The sequence below is a fragment of the Schistocerca nitens genome, chromosome 4 (genome assembly GCF_023898315.1).
Source record: "Schistocerca nitens isolate TAMUIC-IGC-003100 chromosome 4, iqSchNite1.1, whole genome shotgun sequence".
NCBI lineage: Eukaryota > Metazoa > Arthropoda > Insecta > Orthoptera > Acrididae > Schistocerca > Schistocerca nitens.
The window spans coordinates 506288242-506309654 of NC_064617.1; the positions used below are offsets into that span (position 1 = coordinate 506288242).

At 41.7% G+C, this 21413-nt stretch overlaps 1 protein-coding gene across 1 annotated transcript in view; it reads right to left on the reverse strand.

The window, feature by feature from the left end:
- The window catches only part of LOC126252395 (cuticle protein 16.5-like), a 31942-nt gene extending 11116 nt beyond the window's left edge, over nt 1-20826 (reverse strand). The window contains exons 1-3 of the mRNA XM_049953286.1: nt 20818-20826; nt 19909-20112; nt 2409-2612 (exon numbers count right to left, since the gene is read on the reverse strand). Of these exons, the coding sequence (XP_049809243.1) occupies nt 2409-2612; nt 19909-20112; nt 20818-20826 (417 nt within the window). The remainder of the gene's footprint in view (nt 1-2408; nt 2613-19908; nt 20113-20817) is intronic.
- Nucleotides 20827-21413: the final 587 nt, after the last annotated feature.

Consider the following 21413-nt stretch of genomic DNA (forward strand, 5'->3'; position numbering starts at 1 on the left):
ATTAATTGGAAATTACAAGGTGGAAAGTCAAACATAATTTTTCATCGAGTTGCTATCAAAGCGTTTACTGATAAGTTGTAACTATGGAAACGTAAAGTTTTAGCCTGCAATTATTCCTGCTTTCCCAGATTGTTTGGAATCCTGGAAGAAGCCCGATTTCAAAACGATTTTAAGGATACTGATACTAAGAGTAAAATATCGAACCATTTGCAGCACCTCATTGATGAATTCCGACGATACTTCCCTAACAGTTGTGATGATAAAATTTATTATAGGTTAGCGACGGATCCATTTCACGTTGACGTGGATGCGTTGCCAGACACACTACAAGAGGAAGTCTTAGAAATAAAAAATGATTCTGCAGCGAAGTATGACATTGAGAAGATGGATAAGCCTTTATTTTGGGTGAAATATCTCACGGAGTATTCCAGCACAGCAGAACAAGTACTGAAACTGTATTTACCATTTTCAAGCACTTATTTGTGCGAAAGAGCATTTTCAGCGGTAGTGGCGATAAAAAATAAGCTTAGAAGTAAACTCAGTATTGCCAATGATTTACGTTGCGCAGTTTCTACTATTCAGCCAAGAATTCAAAATCTTGTAAAAAAATATGCAAGCTAATCCTTCACATGGATTTATTTGTTTGTTTCTTGCCATATGTGTGTGGAAATAATATTTTTATAATAAATACGTCAAATTATAAGAGAACTTGTTATTTTCCTCCTAACTATCCTTACATGTAGGTAATACTGTAAAATTATAAAAACCTATTTCGAAGAAACAATATAAAATAAACATAGTGAATCTGATTTAAATATAAATACTGCGTGTGATCCTTATGGATTCTGATGTTACGTGTGGTATGTTATTTCAACTAATAATAGTATTTCTTCTGGATGAAGACACAGCGAAAGTTTACCCTAGATATGGCAAGCAAAGAGTAGTCCTACAATCGTATACTGGTGAAGAAATGGTGTGCAGCAAGGGAATGTAATCAAGGTAAGGAATTTGTTTTATTCACAGTTTTTAAAGTTCTGTGTAGTCTGCACGATTATTTCGTAAAACTTATTTTTTATTTTTTGTCTGGTTCTGGTAACTGGGCCTTTGTCGCCGTTCGGTAACTGTCGTCGTTGACATAAATGCCAACCTATGCGCAATGACAATGGGGAGCGCTATAGGCGTACAAATCTGTGATGTTCGTTAACACCGTGACTGAGTGACTATTTTTGATAGTGAGTGAAAGTAATAAGCTACACTCAACTGAAAATAATGACCCACATCCACTAATCTGCAAAGGTCGCAAATATTTTTCCTTGTTTACCATGGACTTTCTTTACTTTAGGAGTGGCTTATAATCACTAGACTGATGACTCGATACATTAACAGTCCACCATGTTACATGACGTCACCATCACAAATTTTTCAATAGTTTCTTGATAATTAATAAAAATCTCTATATTTTTTAGGGGGGGGGGGGGCACAGAAGTTTTCTTTTCGGCAGAAGGGGGGCGTGACAAACAAAAGTTTGGGAACCTCTGCTCTAAACCTTGTGCCAACAAATCTCATTCTTTAGTTTTCTTCCTCTTCAACATTGTCTATGCGATCGTTCCAGGCCCGCATCTCGTGGTCGTGCGGTAGCGTTCTCGCTTCCCACGCCCGGGTTCCCGGGTTCGATTCCCGGCGGGGTCAGGGATTATCTCTGTCTCGTGATGGCTGGGTGTTGTGTGCTGTCCTTAGGTTAGTTAGGTTTAAGTAGTTCTAAGTTCTAGGGGACTTATGGCCACAGCAGTTGAGTCCCATAGTGCTCAGAGCCATTTGATTTTTTTTTGATCGTTCCAGTGTAAGTTATTCATATTTGCAATAGCTGAGTATTCAGTTAAACTACAGCCTTTACATCTGCACGATTTATCGTGTAACTGAAATTAAGCTTCTTCTTTTAGTAATCATGTAGATGATTTCACAATTTTCAGTATTTAGGGTTCATTGTCACTTTTCGCACCATACATATATCTTGTCTACATCTTTTTGTAATTGGTTTTGATCATCGGGTGATTCTTTCCTGTTCTCTTTGAAAGTGTTGCCTGGGAAGAGCACCTCTTGGCAAACCTGTCTATGATTAATTAGCACTTCTGAATAGCAAATCCACACAGGCAGATGTACAAAGCATTTTGGGTGGTAATGACGTCATCCAACTGGCGACACTTAACTTGTGAAATTATCGTATTTATTTTAGAGGCTGTATAGGAAGTAGGACGAATGAATATTTACAAAAGCAATAGCATGAACACGCCAGTTTCAGTTAAACTGATTTTATTTATCCTTGTAAAGTGGTTGCATGTAATTGTTTATCTGAAATAAACAGCAGGGGCGGCGTGGTACGCGGCAGCGACAGCAGGGGCGGCGGCGACGACGGGGGCGGCGGCGGCCACGGCGAGTCCGTTGAAGTTCTGGGCGATGTACTGCGAGCTGTGCGCCGTCACGACGGCCGGCGCGTGGGCGGCGTAGGCCACGGGGGCGGCGGCCACCAGGGGGGCGGAGTAGGCCAGGGGGGAGAGGCCGGCCTTGGGGGCGGCACTCACGCAGCAGGCGGCCACAGCCAGCACCAGGACAATCTGTAGGACAGGAAAAGTGTTGAGTTACCACTGTCTTTCGAGTCTGAATAAACACTGAAGCAAACCATTAGGCCCCATTCTAAGAAAACATCACAACTTTGTTAACACATATTGCACCCATCAGTCTTATTATAAAATAGCTCTAAAGTCTGTTTTTTCTTATAGGTTAGGAGTACCTTTCAGATATTTTATATTTAAAACATCTGATGACTTCTTTTATTCTCTCTATTTATGAGCAACACATTCTATCCATGATTAGGATAAAATGAGCAAAGTGGTTGAAAGTTCCATGTATTGTTAATAAGGCTGTGGAAAATGAACAACGTAAACCTGTACATCTGTTGCATAGATATACTAATTACAGTGGTAAAGCCAGTTATGTTAACTCGTTGAATGAGTGGGAAGAACGTTGTAAGAACAAAAGTCTTATGCACGAGTACGAATAAGCTTGATAGTGCTTGACCAGCTGTACAGAATGTTCAACTAGCCTGTAATGCCATATTTCAAGAAGACATTTAGTATCACTGTGACTTTTTGTTCTACATGAAACAGCACAAGATTTGGAGTTTGTTATCCAAGACAAATTATCCAATTTGAGTTAGCTCCTGCGATTACGTTGATATACAAAGTATGTCCTTTAAAAACACGTATTTCAGTGAAGTCTACTTTTGTGCGGCATCATCATTTTAGACCGTTCATTTTGCTCTATGATACAAAATTGGCTCTGGAACCTAAAATTAGAAACATTCAGTCAATGTAAAATTTATAAAATCGTATGCACACTAGGCCACATTAAATGGTGCTATAACTTGAGATTAAGTTTTGGTACATTCCTGAAACAACATGCAACCGAAACGTCTTCAGTTATGGACAGATGAGAAATAAGAATCCGTAAGTCAGAAAAGTGTAAGAAATAAAATAAATAGCTCAGTCAGGAACAAATAAGGAACTCTGAGATACAGAAGTCGGTGCCGACACATCTGGAACTATCTCTCCTATCAGCCCTGCAGAGGCAATAAGCGAAATTGATCGGTATTTGTTACAAAACTATTTTCATAAAATTTTCCTCTAGTGTAAGAATTTGTCTGTTCCAGATCTTACTCAAGTAAACAGATGCTCTGCTATTTGTCACTTGAGTCGTCCAGAGATCTGTCACAGTGTTGCTGACGTTAACGTGCTCTTTCAAACAACTCTTGCAACTCACTGATTGACCAGAAGCTAGAGACGTACCTTGAACATGTTGACGGCGTCTGAGTGGACAAGACAGTGTTCAGTGGCTAGGGCGGCCGGCTTTTATAGGCGGACTGCAGGCGCGGCGGCAGCGGTGGACGCAACGTTGGCGAGCGATCAGCGCCTTACGTCACAGGGCTACGCATCTCCACTCAGCGCAGGCGTGCTTCCCCTTGCGCAGCTAGCCAAGGACCAGTTACGCGTTGCCTCCATCCCAGAAAACAGAAAATAATCGCTATGTTTGCCATTCACAGGAAACGCGTGGTGTGTTTTCAGCTCTCAGTTCATTAGACATTAGTGTTTTGGAACTGCTACACTAAAGAAGATCTCAGGTTGGAATAATTTACAATTATGTTCTCCGGTTGACGTACGTTCCACCTCAGCTTTATATTTTCCCAGTGCTACGTTAAAATGTGTCTTCACAAAGACAAACATAAGAAAGAAATACTAAATCTGGAAGTACATGGGTTGATTCCTGACAATGCAAATGGAACTGGATGTATTCTTTTAAACCATTGCAATGTACGATTGGAAACTATGTCATCGCACTAGGGTGGTGGACTGTGCAAGCAGAACTTGTCTTCTCTCTCTGTTCATCTCATCGTCGACTGGATGCTTAACTCTGAGTATGCTTTCTCTATGAAAACTTCAGTGCAAATGATGAGAGAGTCTGCGAGATGAGGACTTGATTATATGTATTCGTACAAGGTATCTGTTCCATACAGCCGGCCGCGGTGGCCGTGCGGTTCTAGGCGCTCCAGTCCGGAGCCGCGCTGCTGCTACGGTCGCAGGTTCGAATCCTGCCTCGGGCATGGGTGTGTGTGATGTCCTTAGGTTAGTTAGGTTTAAGTAGTTCTAGGGGACTGATGACCACAGCAGTTGAGTCCCATAGTGCTCAGAGTCATTTGAACCATTTTTGTTCCATACATTTTTGTACACTCTGTCTATTATTCCACTCAATGGCATATTTATTTTTCTGTTCCTTTGATTACTCTCTCCATCCACTTTTATGTCTTCAGGTACCTTAAATACAAAAGTCAGTAAATGGCTCTAAGGCTTTAACATTTACTTTGCGCAACCTTCTTTCAAAATGTTAATCAAATGAAATATTTTTTACATCAGGAATGATTTTCAAGCTAGTGGGATACTTTTCAATATCATGAAAGATAGAGAATAGTATTTATGGAACGAACTTGTCTTCTTCAGCGTTTACCAGTTTAAAAAGCTAAATCCTTCGTCTAGAAACGATGAGAATAGTTGCCTGACATGAAAAAATTCGACCTTGACTCCTCTTTCAAACCTGGTCTTTTTATTTCAGGCCGGTCAACTGGTAATTGCGGTAAGTCTTTTGAGAGCGGTTATATATGTTTTTTTTTTTTGGGATTCTGAATCCAATTCCATGTTTACTGCCGTTTTGGAGTACGGCTTAGGAACTAACAATGAAAAAAAATCAATATTTTTCACCATTTTTTCAGTTTTTCACTTGTATTACGAAAACTATGGGGTTTCATAAGATGACCACTTTGCACAAAATTAATGTAGACATAATTTCCGCTTAGGCGTGTTATCACGGCCCGCGCGGCTCTCCCCGTCGAAGGTTCGAGTCCTCCCTCGGGCATGGGTGTGTGTGTGTTGTCCTTAGCGTAAGTCAGATTAAGTAGCCTGAAGGCTTAGGGACCGATGACCTAAGCAGTTTGGTCACGTAAGATCTTACCACAGATTTTTTACATAATTTCCTCCAACATGCACTAACACGGTGTGTTATTCCGACGAGCAGTGCCGGCCGAAGTGGCCGTGCGGTTAAAGGCACTGCAGCCTGGAACCGCAAGACCGCTACGGTCGCAGGTTCGAATCCTGCCTCGGGCATGGATGTTTGTGATGTCCTTAGGTTAGTTAGGTTTAACTAGTTCTAAGTTCTAGGGGACTAATGACCTCAGATGTTGAGTCCCATAGTGCTCAGAGCCATTTGAACCATTTGATTTTCCGACGAGCAGTATCGGTGCTACATGCGCTGAATATTAGCAATTCTTTGCCCTTCTGCGAAAACGTCAAAGACACCCACTCCCATACTGTATCACTTCAAAAATATTCATGTTATCATAAAAAACCGTACATCACGTGAAAACAAATTAAATTTCCTCCAAGAGATGTCTGTAACATTCAATTTCCTCGTAAGGAACAGAGACAAGCGAAAATTAAGGAAAATGTCTTCTGCACTCTATAGACATAGGATCCCACCCAACTCTCTATCTCTTACCATTGCTATACTTTCGGTGCATTGGCTGTTTTTAATGAAAATAAATCGATTTTGATTAAAACATAAATAAATTATATTTACGACATATTAACTACATGACACTGAATAGAAAGCTAAATATGAAATATGTATATAGTACTGTACATGTGTCATAAAACGGATATTGAGCCCAGGATTGGGCTACAAAGAAATAACGAATTTAGAATATGGAGATAAAAGACAGATAAGTCATGTGGTGAACTATGGGGTAAATCCGGGAGAAATGGCACAGATTTTCAAAATAACATATATGACGTTCGATGGTGCACTTTTACTAAAAACTTTTGTATACAACGAAACATACCATTTGTCAATAAAAATATTTCTTTATTTTTTTCAGTGTAACAATTAAAAGTAATATCTGACCATGAAAACATCTTTATATTTCAGCGTCTATCCCTTACACACTGTGTGTGTGTGTGTGTGTGTGTGTGTGTGTGTGTGTGTGTGTGTGTGTGTCTGTGTGTGTGTGTATGTTGGAGTGAAGAACAAATAATGAAGTGTTAACAACAGTTATTTTAATAAAATATGAATATATAAGTAGTTCACTGGTTTACATACTAGTTACGTAAACTAGTTAATTTATTGATTGTTGAAAACATTAAAACTGAGACATATGCCCCACCTGTATTCTGGTAATAACCTCCTTCAGCCTTTCTGGGTCACAAAGATCGCGTGGTTTGGTCTGTGGTTTCCGTTTGCAAAAGGCAGGCAATTTTATGAAGCCCAAAATAAACCACATACAACTACTAGTTTGAGAAGGTGTTTTGCTCTAAAAATTAGAAATATAATTTTATTTATAAATTGGGTTTACTTATTTTGTTAGTATCTGGCGAGTAAATTACAAGTAATCCGGTAATTTATATATATTTGGGAATATTGCATAATTTTGATCTTCCTGACACTGTGTGAAATGCATGCTAAGTGATAAAAATATCAACAGAAATGTTGTCATTTATTTAAAACTATTGCCTCATTTGTTCGGCAAGTATACCTAACGTAAAGTGCGTGGAATATGAAGCGGATTTTATTTCTGCATGTATTCCGATCTTGAGGGGGGATACGTCGTATCTTACAAATCCAAGATGGCCGTACTGGCTTCGTGATACATTACCCGTGTTAAAATGGACCGTTTACCAATTGCGGAAAAGGTCGATATCCTGTTGATGTATGGTTATTGTGATCAAAATGCCCAACGGGCGTGTGCTGTGAAAGCTGCTCGGTATCCTGGACGACATCATCCAAGTGTCCGGACCGTTCGCCTAATAGTTACGTTATTTAAGGAAACAGGAAGTTTTCAGCCACATGTGAAACGTCAACCACGACCTGCAACAAATGATGATGCTCAAGTAGGTGTTTTAACTGCTGTCGCGGTTAATCCCCACATCAGTAGCAGACAAATTGCGCGAGAATCGGGAATCTCAAAAACGTCGGTGATGAGAATGCTACATCAACATCGATTGCACCCGTACCATATTTCTATGTACCAGGAATTGCATGGCGACGACTTTGAACGTCGTGTACAGTTCTGCTACTGGGCACAAGAGAAATTACGAGGCGATGACAGATTTTTTTGCAGGAGTTGTATTTAGCGACGAAGCGTCAATCATCAACAGCAGTAGCGTAAACCGGCATAATGTGTACTATTGGGCAACGCAAAATCCACGATGGCTGCGACAAGTGGAACATCAGCAACCTCGGCGGGTTAGTGTATGGTGCGGCATTATGGGAACAAGGATAATAGGCCCCCATTTTATAGATGGCAATCTAAATGGTGCAATGTATTCTGATTTCCTACGTAATGTTCTACCGATGTTACTACAAGATGTTTCACTGCATGACAGAATGGCGATGTACTTCCAACATGTTGGATGTCCAGCACACAGCTCGCGTGCGGTTGAAGCGGTATTGAATAGCAAATTTTGTGACAGGTGGATTGGTTGTCGAAGCCCGTAGGTTCACCGGATCTGACGTCCCCGGATTTCTTTCTATGGGGAAACTTGAAGGATATTTGCTATCGTGATCCACCGACAAGGCCTGACAACATGCGTCAGCGAATTGTCAATGCACGTGCGAACATTACGGAAGGCGAACTACTCGCTGTTGAGAGGAATGTCGTTACTCGTATTGCCAAATGCATTGAGATTGACGGAAATCATTTTGAGCATTTATTACATTAATGTGGTATTTACAGGAAATCACGCTGTAACAGCATGCGTTCTCAGAAATGATAAGTTCACAAAGGTACATGTATCACATTGGAACAACCGAATTAAAATGTTCAAACGTACCTCCGTTCTGTATTTTACTTTAAAAAACCTACCTGTTACCAACTGTTCGTCTAAAATTCAGAGCCATATGTTTGTGACTATTGCAGCGCCATCTGTCACAAAGCGAAAAAAGTGGTCCAACTAAAACATTCATATTTCTTTACGAACTACGCGAGTATGTAATAAAAAATGGGGGTTCCTATTTATAATAACGCGGTTGATATCCGTTTGACCTATGGCAGCGTCATCTAGCGGGCCAACCATAGCGCCATCTGGTTTCCCCCTTCAAACTAGACGAGTTTCGTCCTTTGTAGTTTTTTCGTTCGACCCTTATTTTGTGAGATATTTGGCCCGATCGCGGTCAATGGATCATCCTATATAGCGCATGCTACGCTTCTTCCGGATTTACCATAATGAATGAAGATATACCTACACTGATATCATGTGTGCACTTTTTTTATTTTCTCCTTTTAGCTGTTGGTGATCCAGACAATGTATCTTGGGCATTAGAAGGTGCAGATGTAAGGTCTTCTGTCGCCTCGGATGCTTCAGACAGTGGGACTGCAGGGGTTACTCCAGATCGTCACAGTCTTCCATATCAACATTGTCGTCGATGTTTGAGCACGACCCTTCACACTGCTGGCACAGTTTCGTGCAAAATAGTCCTGTCAGCCTACACCCGCACCTACGTTGGCAGTCTGTCTTGCATTTTCAAAATATAAGCTGAAGAAGGTTCACGAGAGCCGGGGATTTCGTTGTCGGAATGGGAAACAACCCGTTTTGTGAATTTCTGTTCCCACTGTACTTGATACAAGTATGTGATTGATGGAGACTATGTTGCACATATTTATATGGTCGAGTCCGCCTCGATAGCTGAGTGGTCAGCGTGACGGATGCCGTCCTACGGGCGCGGGTTCGATTCCCTGCTGGGTAGGGGATTTTCTCCGCTCAGGGACCGGGTTTTGTGTTTTCTTCATCATTATTTCATCCCCATCCGGCGCGCAGGTCGCCCAGTGTGGCGTCTAATGTAATAGGACCTGCACCAAGGCGGTCGGACCAGCCCCATAAGGAGCCTCCCGGCCAATGACGCCAAACGCTCATATGGTCGAACGGGCACACCCTCGAACAAATTTGCGACTGTTATATCCAGTGTGTAAGAAGGAAGAACAACCAAAGTGCGACATTTGTGTTCGATGGGTACTCAGATGGACAGAATCCAACCAAGTCAATGTAGCGCTTGAATAGGTTGAGCAAAACCCAGTTTGTGGTGATATAATTTAGCAGCGTCATGACACCAACAATTGTACACGTAAATTTTCTATTGAATGTGAAAAACAAGGATAGACTAGTCTCCATGCTGATGACAAAGTGCAATGTAAGTGGAATCGCCTCTACGCAGGCAGCTGATGATACACACATAGTATGTACTGCGGAATCTCTGGCTTTGGCTCACAAGACTTCACAATTGTGGGGAAGGTGTTAACCTTCTTGTCATGATAATAGGTCTTCAGTGTCCTTGTAATGTATATTTCCTCAATCCAGGAAGAGGTACAGCCCCTCAGCTCCTCTACCATCCAGCAAGTGCAGTGTTGAAAAGTGTTGCCTAACAAATTATCTTCCTCCACTCAATGAACTGTTGCGACTCTGCGTCCGAGTTATTCAACCCTGGCAGAATTAAATTACTGAAATCCTTCTCCAAAAATCCGGATCTTGAATCATACATTACTAACTTCACTGATCCCTCAGCCTATCCAAAGGAAATAACAGCTGCTTGGGAAAATATCTGATTACCATTCATTGCGGTATCACCCAACTACTACAGTCAACAAGCCGAGGTATAAGCAGTATGTGACATCAGGTTACAAGATATCAGCACACATGCTTCCTTACCTCCCATTGAAGTTGCAGCTCAGAAACACACATTCAGAGTTCTCCATCAGGTGCAGCAGTGTATCTCAAACTGCTTGGATCCAGACGAGTGAGGTTTGACGCTGAAAAAATAAAATGGGTTGTCTCCAAATACCACAACGAAACCTCCGGCTTCCGACAAGCTTCTTCCACTTATCTCTTCCAGCTGCAAACCAGACCGCCAAGACCGATGTGGGTGTAGGCTTGCAGGCGTGCAGGACTGCTGCGCACGAAACAGTGCCAGCGATGTGAGGAGCATCACATCAACATCGACGACAATTTTCATACGGAAGACGAAGACGACTTGGACAAGCTCCGTGCAGTACCACTGTCCGAATCAGCAGAGGCGACAGACGGTATCACTTCACGCAGTATTTTTGCAGAATTGTGCGTCTTCAGTAATCAATATTTCTCTATCATAATACTAATCACTCAATTACAATTTTTTCGGTTGAAGAACAGCAACGTCTCACTGTTCGGTCTGGACCATCCATAGCCCCCGACGCTTTGATTGAATCTTACATTGCCCAATACCCTTCACGTGGACCTTCTACGGCCCAAGAGACATTGCCTGGCCCACCAACAGCTAAATGGAGAAAATTGAGGAAACTGCGCACGTGACAACATCAGTACAGGTATTTCTTCGTGCATGGACAGTTCACTTTTTCAGTCCAGTTTATCGCCACAAATTTTAGCCCCACTATCAGGAAACTCTAAATACGTCGCAAACATTGAATAATCGTTGTAACATTCAGTGCTTTATATTATGTACATAGTAATAAATTATGTTAACAGCAACCATCGGTAATACGTAGAAGTAAAACAGGACATTAAAACGTAAGAATCAATAAAAACATAGAATAAAAGGGATTAACTGAAGTTCCAAATGAATAACTTCCAGCTTATACTACTAGGTATGATATTGGCATCCTCTAAATAAAGCAAGGTTTGCTTAGTAACTATACCCACCTCTAAGCATACACCATTCTACATCGCCCACACAGATATGTGCATGCCTCTGCAATCCTAGAGTCCACGCATGTCCGTATGGCTGGTTACAGCATTCTGCCTTTTCTTTTTTCGTATTATTTATGTTTTTCCTCATACACTGAAGCGCCAAAGAAACTGGTACAAGCATGCATAATCAAATACAGAGATATGTAAACAGGCAGAATACGGTGCTGCGATCGGCAACGCCTATATAAGACAAAAAGCGTCTGGCGCAGTTGTTATATCGGTTACTTCTCCTACAATGGCAGGTTATCAGGGTTTAAGTGAGTTTGAACGTGGTGTTATACTCGGCTCACGAGCGACGGGACACAGCATCTCCGACGTAGCGATGAAGTGTGGATTTTCCCATACGACCATTTCACGGGTGTACCATGAATATCAGGAATCCGGCAAAAAATGAAATCTCAAAGATCGCAGCTGCCGCAAAGAGGTCCTGCAAGAACACGACCAATGACGACTGAAAAGAATCGTTCAGCGTGACATAAGTGCAACCCTTCCGAAATTTGCTACAAATTTCAGTGCTGGGCCATCAACAAGTGTCAGCGTGCGAACCATTAAACGAAACATCTTCGATATGGGCTTTCGGAGCTGAAGGCCCACCCGTGTACCCTTGATAACTGCACGACACAAGGCATTACGCCACGACTGGGCCTGTCAACACCGATATTGGACTGTTGATGACTGGAAACATGTTGAGTGGTCGTGCGAGTCTCGTTTCAAATTGTGTCGAGCGGATGAACGTGTACGGGTATGGAGACAACCTCATGAATTCATGGAACCTGCATGACAGCAGGAGACTGTTTAAGATGGTGGAGGCTCTGTGATGGTGTAGGGCGTATGCAGTTGGAGTGATACGGGACCCTTGATACGTTTAGATACGACTCTGACAGGTGACAGATACGTAAGCATCCTCTCTGATCTCCTGCAGCCACTCGTGTCCACTGTGCATCCGATAGGCTTGGCCAATTCCAGCACAATACTGCGACAACATACACATCCAGAAATGCTACAGATTGGCTCCAGGACCACTCTTCTGAGTACAAACACTTCCGCTGGCAGCCAAACTCCCCAGACATGAACACTATTGAACATATGTGGAAAGCCTTGCAACGTGCTGTTCAGATTAGGTCTTCACTCCATCACACTGTAATGGATTTATGGACACCCCTGCAGGATTAACGGTGTCATTTCCTTCCAGTACTACTTCCGACATTAGTCGAGTCCCTACTACGTCGTGTTGCAGCACTTCTGCTTTCTCTCGGGGGCCCTACACGATATTAGGCAGCTGTACCTGTTTCTTTCGCTCTTCAGTGCATACAGTTATTCTGATCTGTAGATGTTATTTTGATATGCAGAGCATCAAACTGATATTATAGACTGAAAGTTAAGCAGTTGCCTTTAATTATTCGATATACTATCATATCGACTGCAGTGCACAAGTTTTGGTTACTTACAATAGTTGTTTGCAAAAAAATGGTTCAAATGGCTCTGAGGACTATGGGACTCAACTTCTGAGGTCATTAGTCCCCTAGAACATAGAACTACTTAAACCTAACTAACCTAAGGACATCATACACATCCATGCGACCGTAGCGGTCTCGCGGTTCCAGACTGCAGCGCCTAGAACCGCACGGCCACTTCGGCCGGCAGTTGTTTGCAGATCGCAGTCTAATTGTCTGCAGTAACTCGACATGATCAGCGATGTCTTCCTCTGCACATTCGTAGATTTGTGTGTTACCACATCCGACTCGATGCAGATGTTTAGGCCATGGACCGTGACCTGTTAAATAGGTGCACTTGACCTCAAGATGGGGCTGTGTCTTGCAGTGTGAGTCTCTTCCTGATGCTTGGCAATGTGCTGTAAACCCAACTTGCAGTGCTTCTAATGTCACTATGCGACTTATCTGACTTTTGTATGAATATTCCATCACAAAATTCCTTATTCTTTTTCCAGGTGGAGAACCTACTCAAAGTGATGAACGAGTCTTGCGCTCGATGTTGCATACAGATTTCATGTTTATCTTTCTGTACGCTGTCATCTTATAAATATAATTTGTTAATCTTTTCGTCAGAACATGGTTTCCCATCAATTCATTCAAAACAAACTCTTTCAAGCTTAATATATCGATAGTATAGGGCCGATGAGATACAGACAGGTCGGAGGGGTCGCTTAGCTGTAGGACACAGAAGGCATTTCTCGTAGTTTTCGCTTTGCTCTCGGCCCTCTTACGTGAAATTAGAATGTTATACACGTCTCTTGTAGGAAATTTAATCTGCTTTTTGTGTAGGGTTTGTGTTGGTATTTTGTAAGTTTTTCGAACAGTGGAGGTTTGGAGTGGGCGTTTTCTACGTTGTTGCTGAAGGGCAAAGATATCGCTCCTTTTCAGCGCGCTCTGTCTCCGATACCGCTCGTCATAAAATCAAATTTTAGGAAATAATGTTTATTTTAATTTTTATGTATGTAAGATCAGTTTGTTCCTTTGCTTGGCTAAAATTCAATGCTTCTTCTATGCGTCTGGGATTGTCTGTAAGAGCTGCACCATGTTTTCAGCACTATTGATTTTCTGTGACATAGATTGAATTTCTGAGATGAAATACGTTTGGAGTGTTGCTGAGAAGAGCTTCTTATTAATATGTAAAAAATTATGAAAATTCATGGCCACTAACGTACATTTTGCGAAAAGACCACGAAGATTAGATACAAGACATTAGTGCTCATACAGAGGCATATAGACTGTCGTTCTTCCCTCGCTCTATCTCCGAGTAGAACAGGATAAGAAATGAATAGTAGCAGTACATCGGTGAGTTTCGAAGTATGTGTTTGGATGTAGATGACCTTTTCTAAATGATACTTGCCCTTAAGACTTGGTTTCTGGCTTCGCAGAAGTTGTGAAGATAGACTGCGCCGGAAACGCGTCAATACAAAAATATTGTGAACGACAAGTGGTCCGTTCATTGCTAGCGACTAATTTAGCATTGACGTAATAACTACTCTCAAGTTTAGTTCTTGGTTGCAGGTCTCCTGTGAGACACTGTGCCGCATATTAAATTGTTCAACATCTTAACAGGCACCTAACTCGTATCTCTGTAGTGCTTGTATTCCAAATTGAGTGATTGTTCAGAATCCGATCGTGATAGTTCTGTATTCCAAGAGTACTGAAATATCGTTGTAGAAATTAACTTCCAAATCAGGATGCTTTTGACACGCGTCGAGATAGAATCACAATGTATTCTTCTTTTTTATTATCTTTTTTTTAAAGTAGCTACACCGCTGACCACCAAAACTGCAACGCCATGAAGACATTAAGCAAGAAACGTCAACTTTGAATGAAGTGTATAACAGGCTTGGATATGCAAGTGATCAGCATTTCAGCGCAGTCCCACAACGTAAGTACAAATAACGCCATCTACACTCTTAACGGTCTTAATCTTGCACTCACATTTTATTTCACACGTCAGTCTTCCGCACACTTCCTGACGATGCATTACATACATAATTAAATTGGCGTGATAAGACCTGATACATAAATAAGTTACCACTGGTACCACACATGCATACAGTCAATGGCCTTTCGCCAGGGCAAATTCAATAACAACCTCGTAACATGAACAGTTAAAACAAGCAAACGACCAGTCACGAAAAACTGAAACTAATGACGCCCCACAAGAGCAAAACTCAATTACAATTTTGCAAGACAAACAACTACAACATACAGATGAGCAAGTACTCGATAACAAAGTTACTCAGCTCCACGTAGAATTATCCAGTACATGTGTGTCAATTCAAGCAGGGCGCAGCGACACTACAGCGGCGGCTGTACAGACATTGAACGGTTGCTTTAACTGCTGATCTCCTTCGGGCAACACAAGTACTGTGCAACCGAAACGCTCCTGCATGCAAAGGGATAGCTCCTCACCAAAATACATCTTCCCGATCAACGGCTCCCAACTACAACTAGGCGGCGCTATCACTCCAGGTGCGGTCAAGTGGTTTTCCGGCACATACGTGGACTGCTCCCAGCACAGGGCGCCGTCGCCATCTTCCTCGTGCCGCTGCCAAGTCAAGACTCCTTCGCTACCCGAGCCACGCCGCGTCGCGGACCAATTCGCACCAGAAGCCTCTCTGGCAAAGAGATTCGGCACAACCAGTGATAACACTAGAGAGGCACAGAGTCGAACGTCGTGGAAGATTTCGACGCACGGTACTCGTATATCATGCTGCCTTTTTTTAGAAGATCGGTAGATAATTGCACTCAAGAAAGATTCAACTAGCTTACTTTATTCCCAGAAGTGTGATTTAAAACTACTGGCGTATATTGCACCTCATTTGATGTCTGTATCTACCACGCGTCTGAAAATTTCACTTACAATTTAAAGAGCACGTAGATCTGAGAAATTCGAATTGGCCTTAAGTTTGCACCTGTTAGAACACAGACTGTACCTATCCTTTTCCACCTATATTCACGTCCTACAGAGGTCAAACAAGGGCAGTATATTCTTGAAGTGGTGGAGATTATGTGTTCTCTGAAAAAGTTCCCTGAACGTTCCATCAGTGGGTATGTTGAGCTCAGACATCGTGGTTTATTGGGCAATTTAGACTGCATCAGCGTTCAGTGACTGCTTATGCCAATGGTGAGTTGCGTCTTCCCTTTTCTTGTTTCATTATGTTTTATTACGTTGTACCATCCAGATGTGGTGATTCGATACGCTAAGGGCAAAAATCTGTTATTCACTTTCATCCAACAGCCTCCATGACCTTGACTCGGTCGGTTTATTCCAGCTTCGCTTTGGTGCTATTTTCGAATATTTTGTCTTGTTAGTGATGCTTCATGCTTTTTACTTAAAATTAAATTAAGCGCGATTCATGTTCAGGGAATCACGTTAACCTACATCCTAGCATATATTAGTTCTTTGCATATCGCTACATGTCATGTTTTATAACCTTTAAGTAGTTGCTATCTTCTGTAGCAATTAACGCGATGTTTTTCCTTGGCCTACCTTTTGCAACATTGGCACTAATAACAGTTTTTACGAATTTACTTATTTTTATTTTCTTAAAAAATGGGAAAAGACACGTTGTAAGGAATTATCTAGACTTCTTATTAGTTCAGCTATCATTTCTCTTGTCTAGTTATTCGCAGATGCGCATGCGCACGGCGCGTGACTGCTTTGTCCATATCGCTAGCTGGTGCTGCTGCAACTGCGTTCCGCTCACTACACGATTCGGTGAGCGCATTGCTGTAGATAGGTTCAGCCTCCTGCTATCTGCCCCCACTATGTGTTGCTTTCTGCCGATTCAGCTGTTTAAGTACGGGATAATATTCAATCCCGTTATTCACTTCATGTCTTTCGCGTGCTAAGCTTTAAAATAGCATTGGGACGGATATTTTGGGGGAATTAACTACTCTTTTATACTGAATAACTGTTTTAATCCATTTTAGGTAAGTGTTGGAGCGTTAGTTGCTCAATGTTTTCATTATTTGATCATTATTTGGCATCTATGAACCACGTTAGCTCAACAGATAGTGTCACTCCGGGTGAGTGGTGTTTATTCGGTTTTAGGTATGTGATAATTATTAAGATTTCTTTTTATTAGTTTCCTTCTTTATAGGTATCACGGGAGCACTCCTTTTTGACGTCCACTATTTAACGAAAATTTTCTGGCTGTGAATACTGGGTTATACCATTTTCTTTTTTAGATTTGATCATGACTTGACTTTGTGGGTATGCTCATCACGTAGACAAATTTTCGTTTAGTTATGTTTTCTTGTTACCTTACATGGGTTTTTGTCAGTCAGTTTGTACGGACTGAATCTGATGATGCAGTTAACATGCTGCAAAACTGGTCCTGCCTATATACGTATAAAGGACTTGCAGCTGAAGTTGTCTTTTCTGTGCAGAATTCATTATTTATTCTTTCAAATCTAATTATTTTCGTCAATCCTTTCTGGAAGAGATATATATTATGCAAATCAGAACATATACGAAGTATATAAGAACGTAAGCAACGTCCCTACTGCAGATAAAGCTAAATTCCTGACATCATTAGAATACTAGAAATGTATACACGAAAATCCAAACATTTTAAGGGACTCCTGCTGAGAAAACTTAATTTTTAACCCACTACATTTCTAGTAACTTTACTCTAACTTTCCACTACATTCCGTCGTTTCGGCGGTGGAAGATGAACGGTAGTTCCATGTACTGGCCCCGAATAGGTGAATTTTACAGATACAGAAATTCAAAGCATGTTTTTCCTACTTCTGTCCTTAAAATTAGAATTGCAATCGATTATATACTAAGGTTACTATGAATCATCCGTTTTTCTCCTGTCACGTTTATGTCTCATAGTGTCTGTAGATTAAACCATGTGGTTCAAATATTATGTAGCTATAAATATGATTCTATTATAGCCACATGAACTGGCTAGCATTTTTGACTGACATACATCTGTTTAATGTGTGTAATGACATGCTTACAGCTTCTCATGTAGTACGTTGTTTCCATTTAATGGAGACAACATTTGGAAAACCGTAAATAGTTCAGAAAAGAAAAGATGGGTAGTTGGCTTGCAAATGCAGAGGTACTGAACTGAATAATGGAGATGAGAATGCTGTGGCAGAACTTGCCTAAAAGACACATCCTGAGACATCAAGTAATAGTTTGATGATGGAGGTAAGTGCGATGTGTAAAAATTGTAGAGGGCAACCAAAGTTTGACTGTTGTAAGTTTGTTCAGGAGGAACTACCGTGGAGTAGCTTCGTAGACATGAAGAGGCTTAGACAGGATAGAGCAACGTCGAAAGCTGCATCAAACCAGCCTCACCACGACAACAACAACAACAGCAAGAACAACAACAATAAAACAGTTACTGCTACTTCTACTGAACGACGTTGGAGAGTTTTTTAAGAACGCTAAACGTAATGATTTATTTTAACGTAATGACTTAACCTTCTTTATTTATTTTCTGAGAGACTTTTCATGATTATCACTACATCAAGTGTGAGCAAAGACGTACGAATGGCACTATACAAGTGGCTCCCCCAAGGAGCGATTCGCAGCTGCACTGGCGACCCCAACAAATGAAGTGACCACACCTCTGGTGGCTGTGCAGACTCGAAGGACAGTTATTTCTCCCCAGGTGGGTGCGAGTTAACGAAATTTTTTGCCTTTAGTTTGGACAGTCCTTGTTGACATACCTACGAACAGGAAAACCTCATTCATGATCTTACTGCACTGATACTATACCGCTGACTGGCAACGGCATACTGTCTGCTATGGCTTACGTCAGCTGTGAATTGTCACATGATTAATACTAACTCTATACTATCTACAGTGCTCGAAAGCGGCAAGTGTTCTCTTTTAAGGATTGCAAAAAGTTTTGTCCGTTGAGTTTCTTTAAGCAGCATTAAAATGTTTCTCTTTCATCTACGTCCACATCTACGTGATAACTCTACAATTCACAATTAATCGATTGGAAGAGGTTTCAACGAACCAACTTCAAACAGTTTATCTAACGTTCCAGACTTGAAAGGCGAGCGGGAAGAAGACCACTTAAATCATTCTGTGTGAGCCGTGATTTCCCTTATTTCATCATGATGATCAGCTTTCCCTGTGTAGGTGAGCGCCAACAGAATATTATCGCAATTGAAGTAGGAAGTTGGTTATTGAAATTTTTGATAGAAGGCCCTGCCGCAACGTAAGACGACTTTGTTTTAATAACTGCCATCCCAAATGACATGCCTGTGGCAATCCCTCCCCTGTTTCGCGATAGTACAAAACGAACCGCCCTTCTTTGAACTATTTCAATGTCCGCCGTCAGCCTCATCTGATGCAGATCCCACAATGCATAACAGTGCTCCAGAAGAGGGAGACAAGCGTGGTATAAGCAGTCTCTTCAGCGGGGTTGTTGCCTTTTCTAAGTATTGCGCCTACAATTTGCAGTCTCTGGTTTGCTTTACATACAACGTTGTCTGTGTGATCGTTCCAGTTTAGGTTACTCATAATTGCAATCGCTAAGCATTTCGATAAATGACAGTCATTACATTTGTATGATTTATCATGTAAAGGAAATTCAGTGGTTTTCTTTTGTTCCATATATCAAGGACTTCACACTTTTTATTATTTAGAGTCTATTGTCACTTTTCGCACCATACATGTATTTTATATAAATCATTTTGTAATTGGTTTTGATTGTCGGATGATTCACTCCTGTTCTCTTTGAAACTGTTGCCCGAGAACAACAAATTCTGGCAAGCCTCTCTGTCAGTAATTACCATTTCCGAATAGCAACTCATTCTCGTGTACCACCTACACAGAGAAATGTACAAATAATTGTAGCATATTAATGATGTCATTCAACAGGCATACTTTTAGTAACTTGTGAAGTAATGATACTTGTTCTAGAGAATGTACAGAAAGTAGGATGAATGGAGCTTTACAAAAACAATAACATGAACACGACACTTTCAATTAAAATGACTTTATTTATCCTTATGAAGAGGTTGCAGGTAACTGTTTATCTGAAATAAACGGCGGGCGCGGCGTGGTACGCGGCAGCGATAGCAGGGGCGGCGGCGACGACGGGGTCGGCGGCGGCCACGGCGAGTCCGTTGAAGTTCTGAGCGATGTACTGCGAGCTGTGCGCCGTCACGACGGCCGGCGCGTGGGCGGCGTAGGCCACGGGGGCGGCGGCCACCAGGGGGGCGGAGTAGGCCAGGGGGGCGAGGCCGGCCTTGGGGGCGGCATTCACGCAGCAGGCGGCCAAAGCCAGCACCAGAACAAGCTGTAAGCAGGAAGAACAACAAGGGTCCTAGAGAGCATCTCTAACAAGAATGCACACAATACGTGATAACTGATATAAATTGATCAATGTATTAACACTATCTAATGTCAGCTGAGTGTGAAGGTAGAGTGGATACTGTGTCGGTAAAAGCACATTACACTCCCTTCTAAGAAAACGTAACTTCGTTAACACGTGTTGTACCCATCAGTCTTATTATAAAATTGCTCTAGGCTTTGCTATAGTTATATATCAGGGGTCTTTCTTAAATACCTTACCTTTAATTATCGCAGATGATAACTTCTTTTACACTGCCTCATTGTCATCGACACAACGTCTATGGTTAGAATAAAACGAGGAATTTGGTTGAAAGTTCGATGTCCAGTGGAAAAATTTAGATTTGTAAATTGATAACAGAATATTTTCAATAGATTAATTGGAGAGGTGGAAGATCGAAAGGGTTAACCCATACCCTTTCCTGCTCGGAAGGTTATAAGCAAAATTGATCGGAATTTGTTACAAAACTGCTTAAAAATTTTTTTCCTCTAATCTAAGAATTGCTCTGTTCTGGACCTTTCCACATTTAAACAAATGGTCTCCAGTTTGTCACTTGATTCGCCCAGAGATTTCTCACAGTGTTGCTGACGTTACTGTCCTTTTTAAAACAGTTGTTGCAGCTCACTGGTTGCCAAGCAGCATCATACGTACCTTGAACATGTTGACGGCGTCTGAGTGGACAAGACAGTGTTCAGTGGCTAGGGCGGCCGGCTTTTATAGGCGGACTGCAGGCGCGGTGGCAGCGGTGGACGCAACGTTGGCGAGCGATCAGCGCCTTACGTCACAGGGCTACGCATCTCCACTCAGTGCAGGCGTGCTTCTCCGCGAGCAGCTAGCCGAGGACCAGCGTTAACCAATGGTTATGCGTTGCTTCCATCCCAGAAACGAGCAACTAATCGCTATGTTCGTCATTGCCTGGGAGCACTTGGTGAGTTTTCAGCTCTCAGTTCATTAGAGATTAGAGTTTTGTGAACTGCTACATTAGACCAGATCTCAGGCTGGAATAATGTACAACTGTGGTCTGTGCTTTATATTTTAACAGTGCTATGTTTGAATATGTCTACACATAGATAAACGTGAGAAAGAAGTACTCAAATCTGGATGTTCATAGGCTGATTCCAGACAATGCAAATGCAACTGCATGTATTCTTTTTAACCATTTTAATCTACTATTCGAAGGGATGTCGTCGCACTAGGACGGTGTATTGTGCAAGGAGAACTTGTCTTCTGTCTCTATTCATCTCATA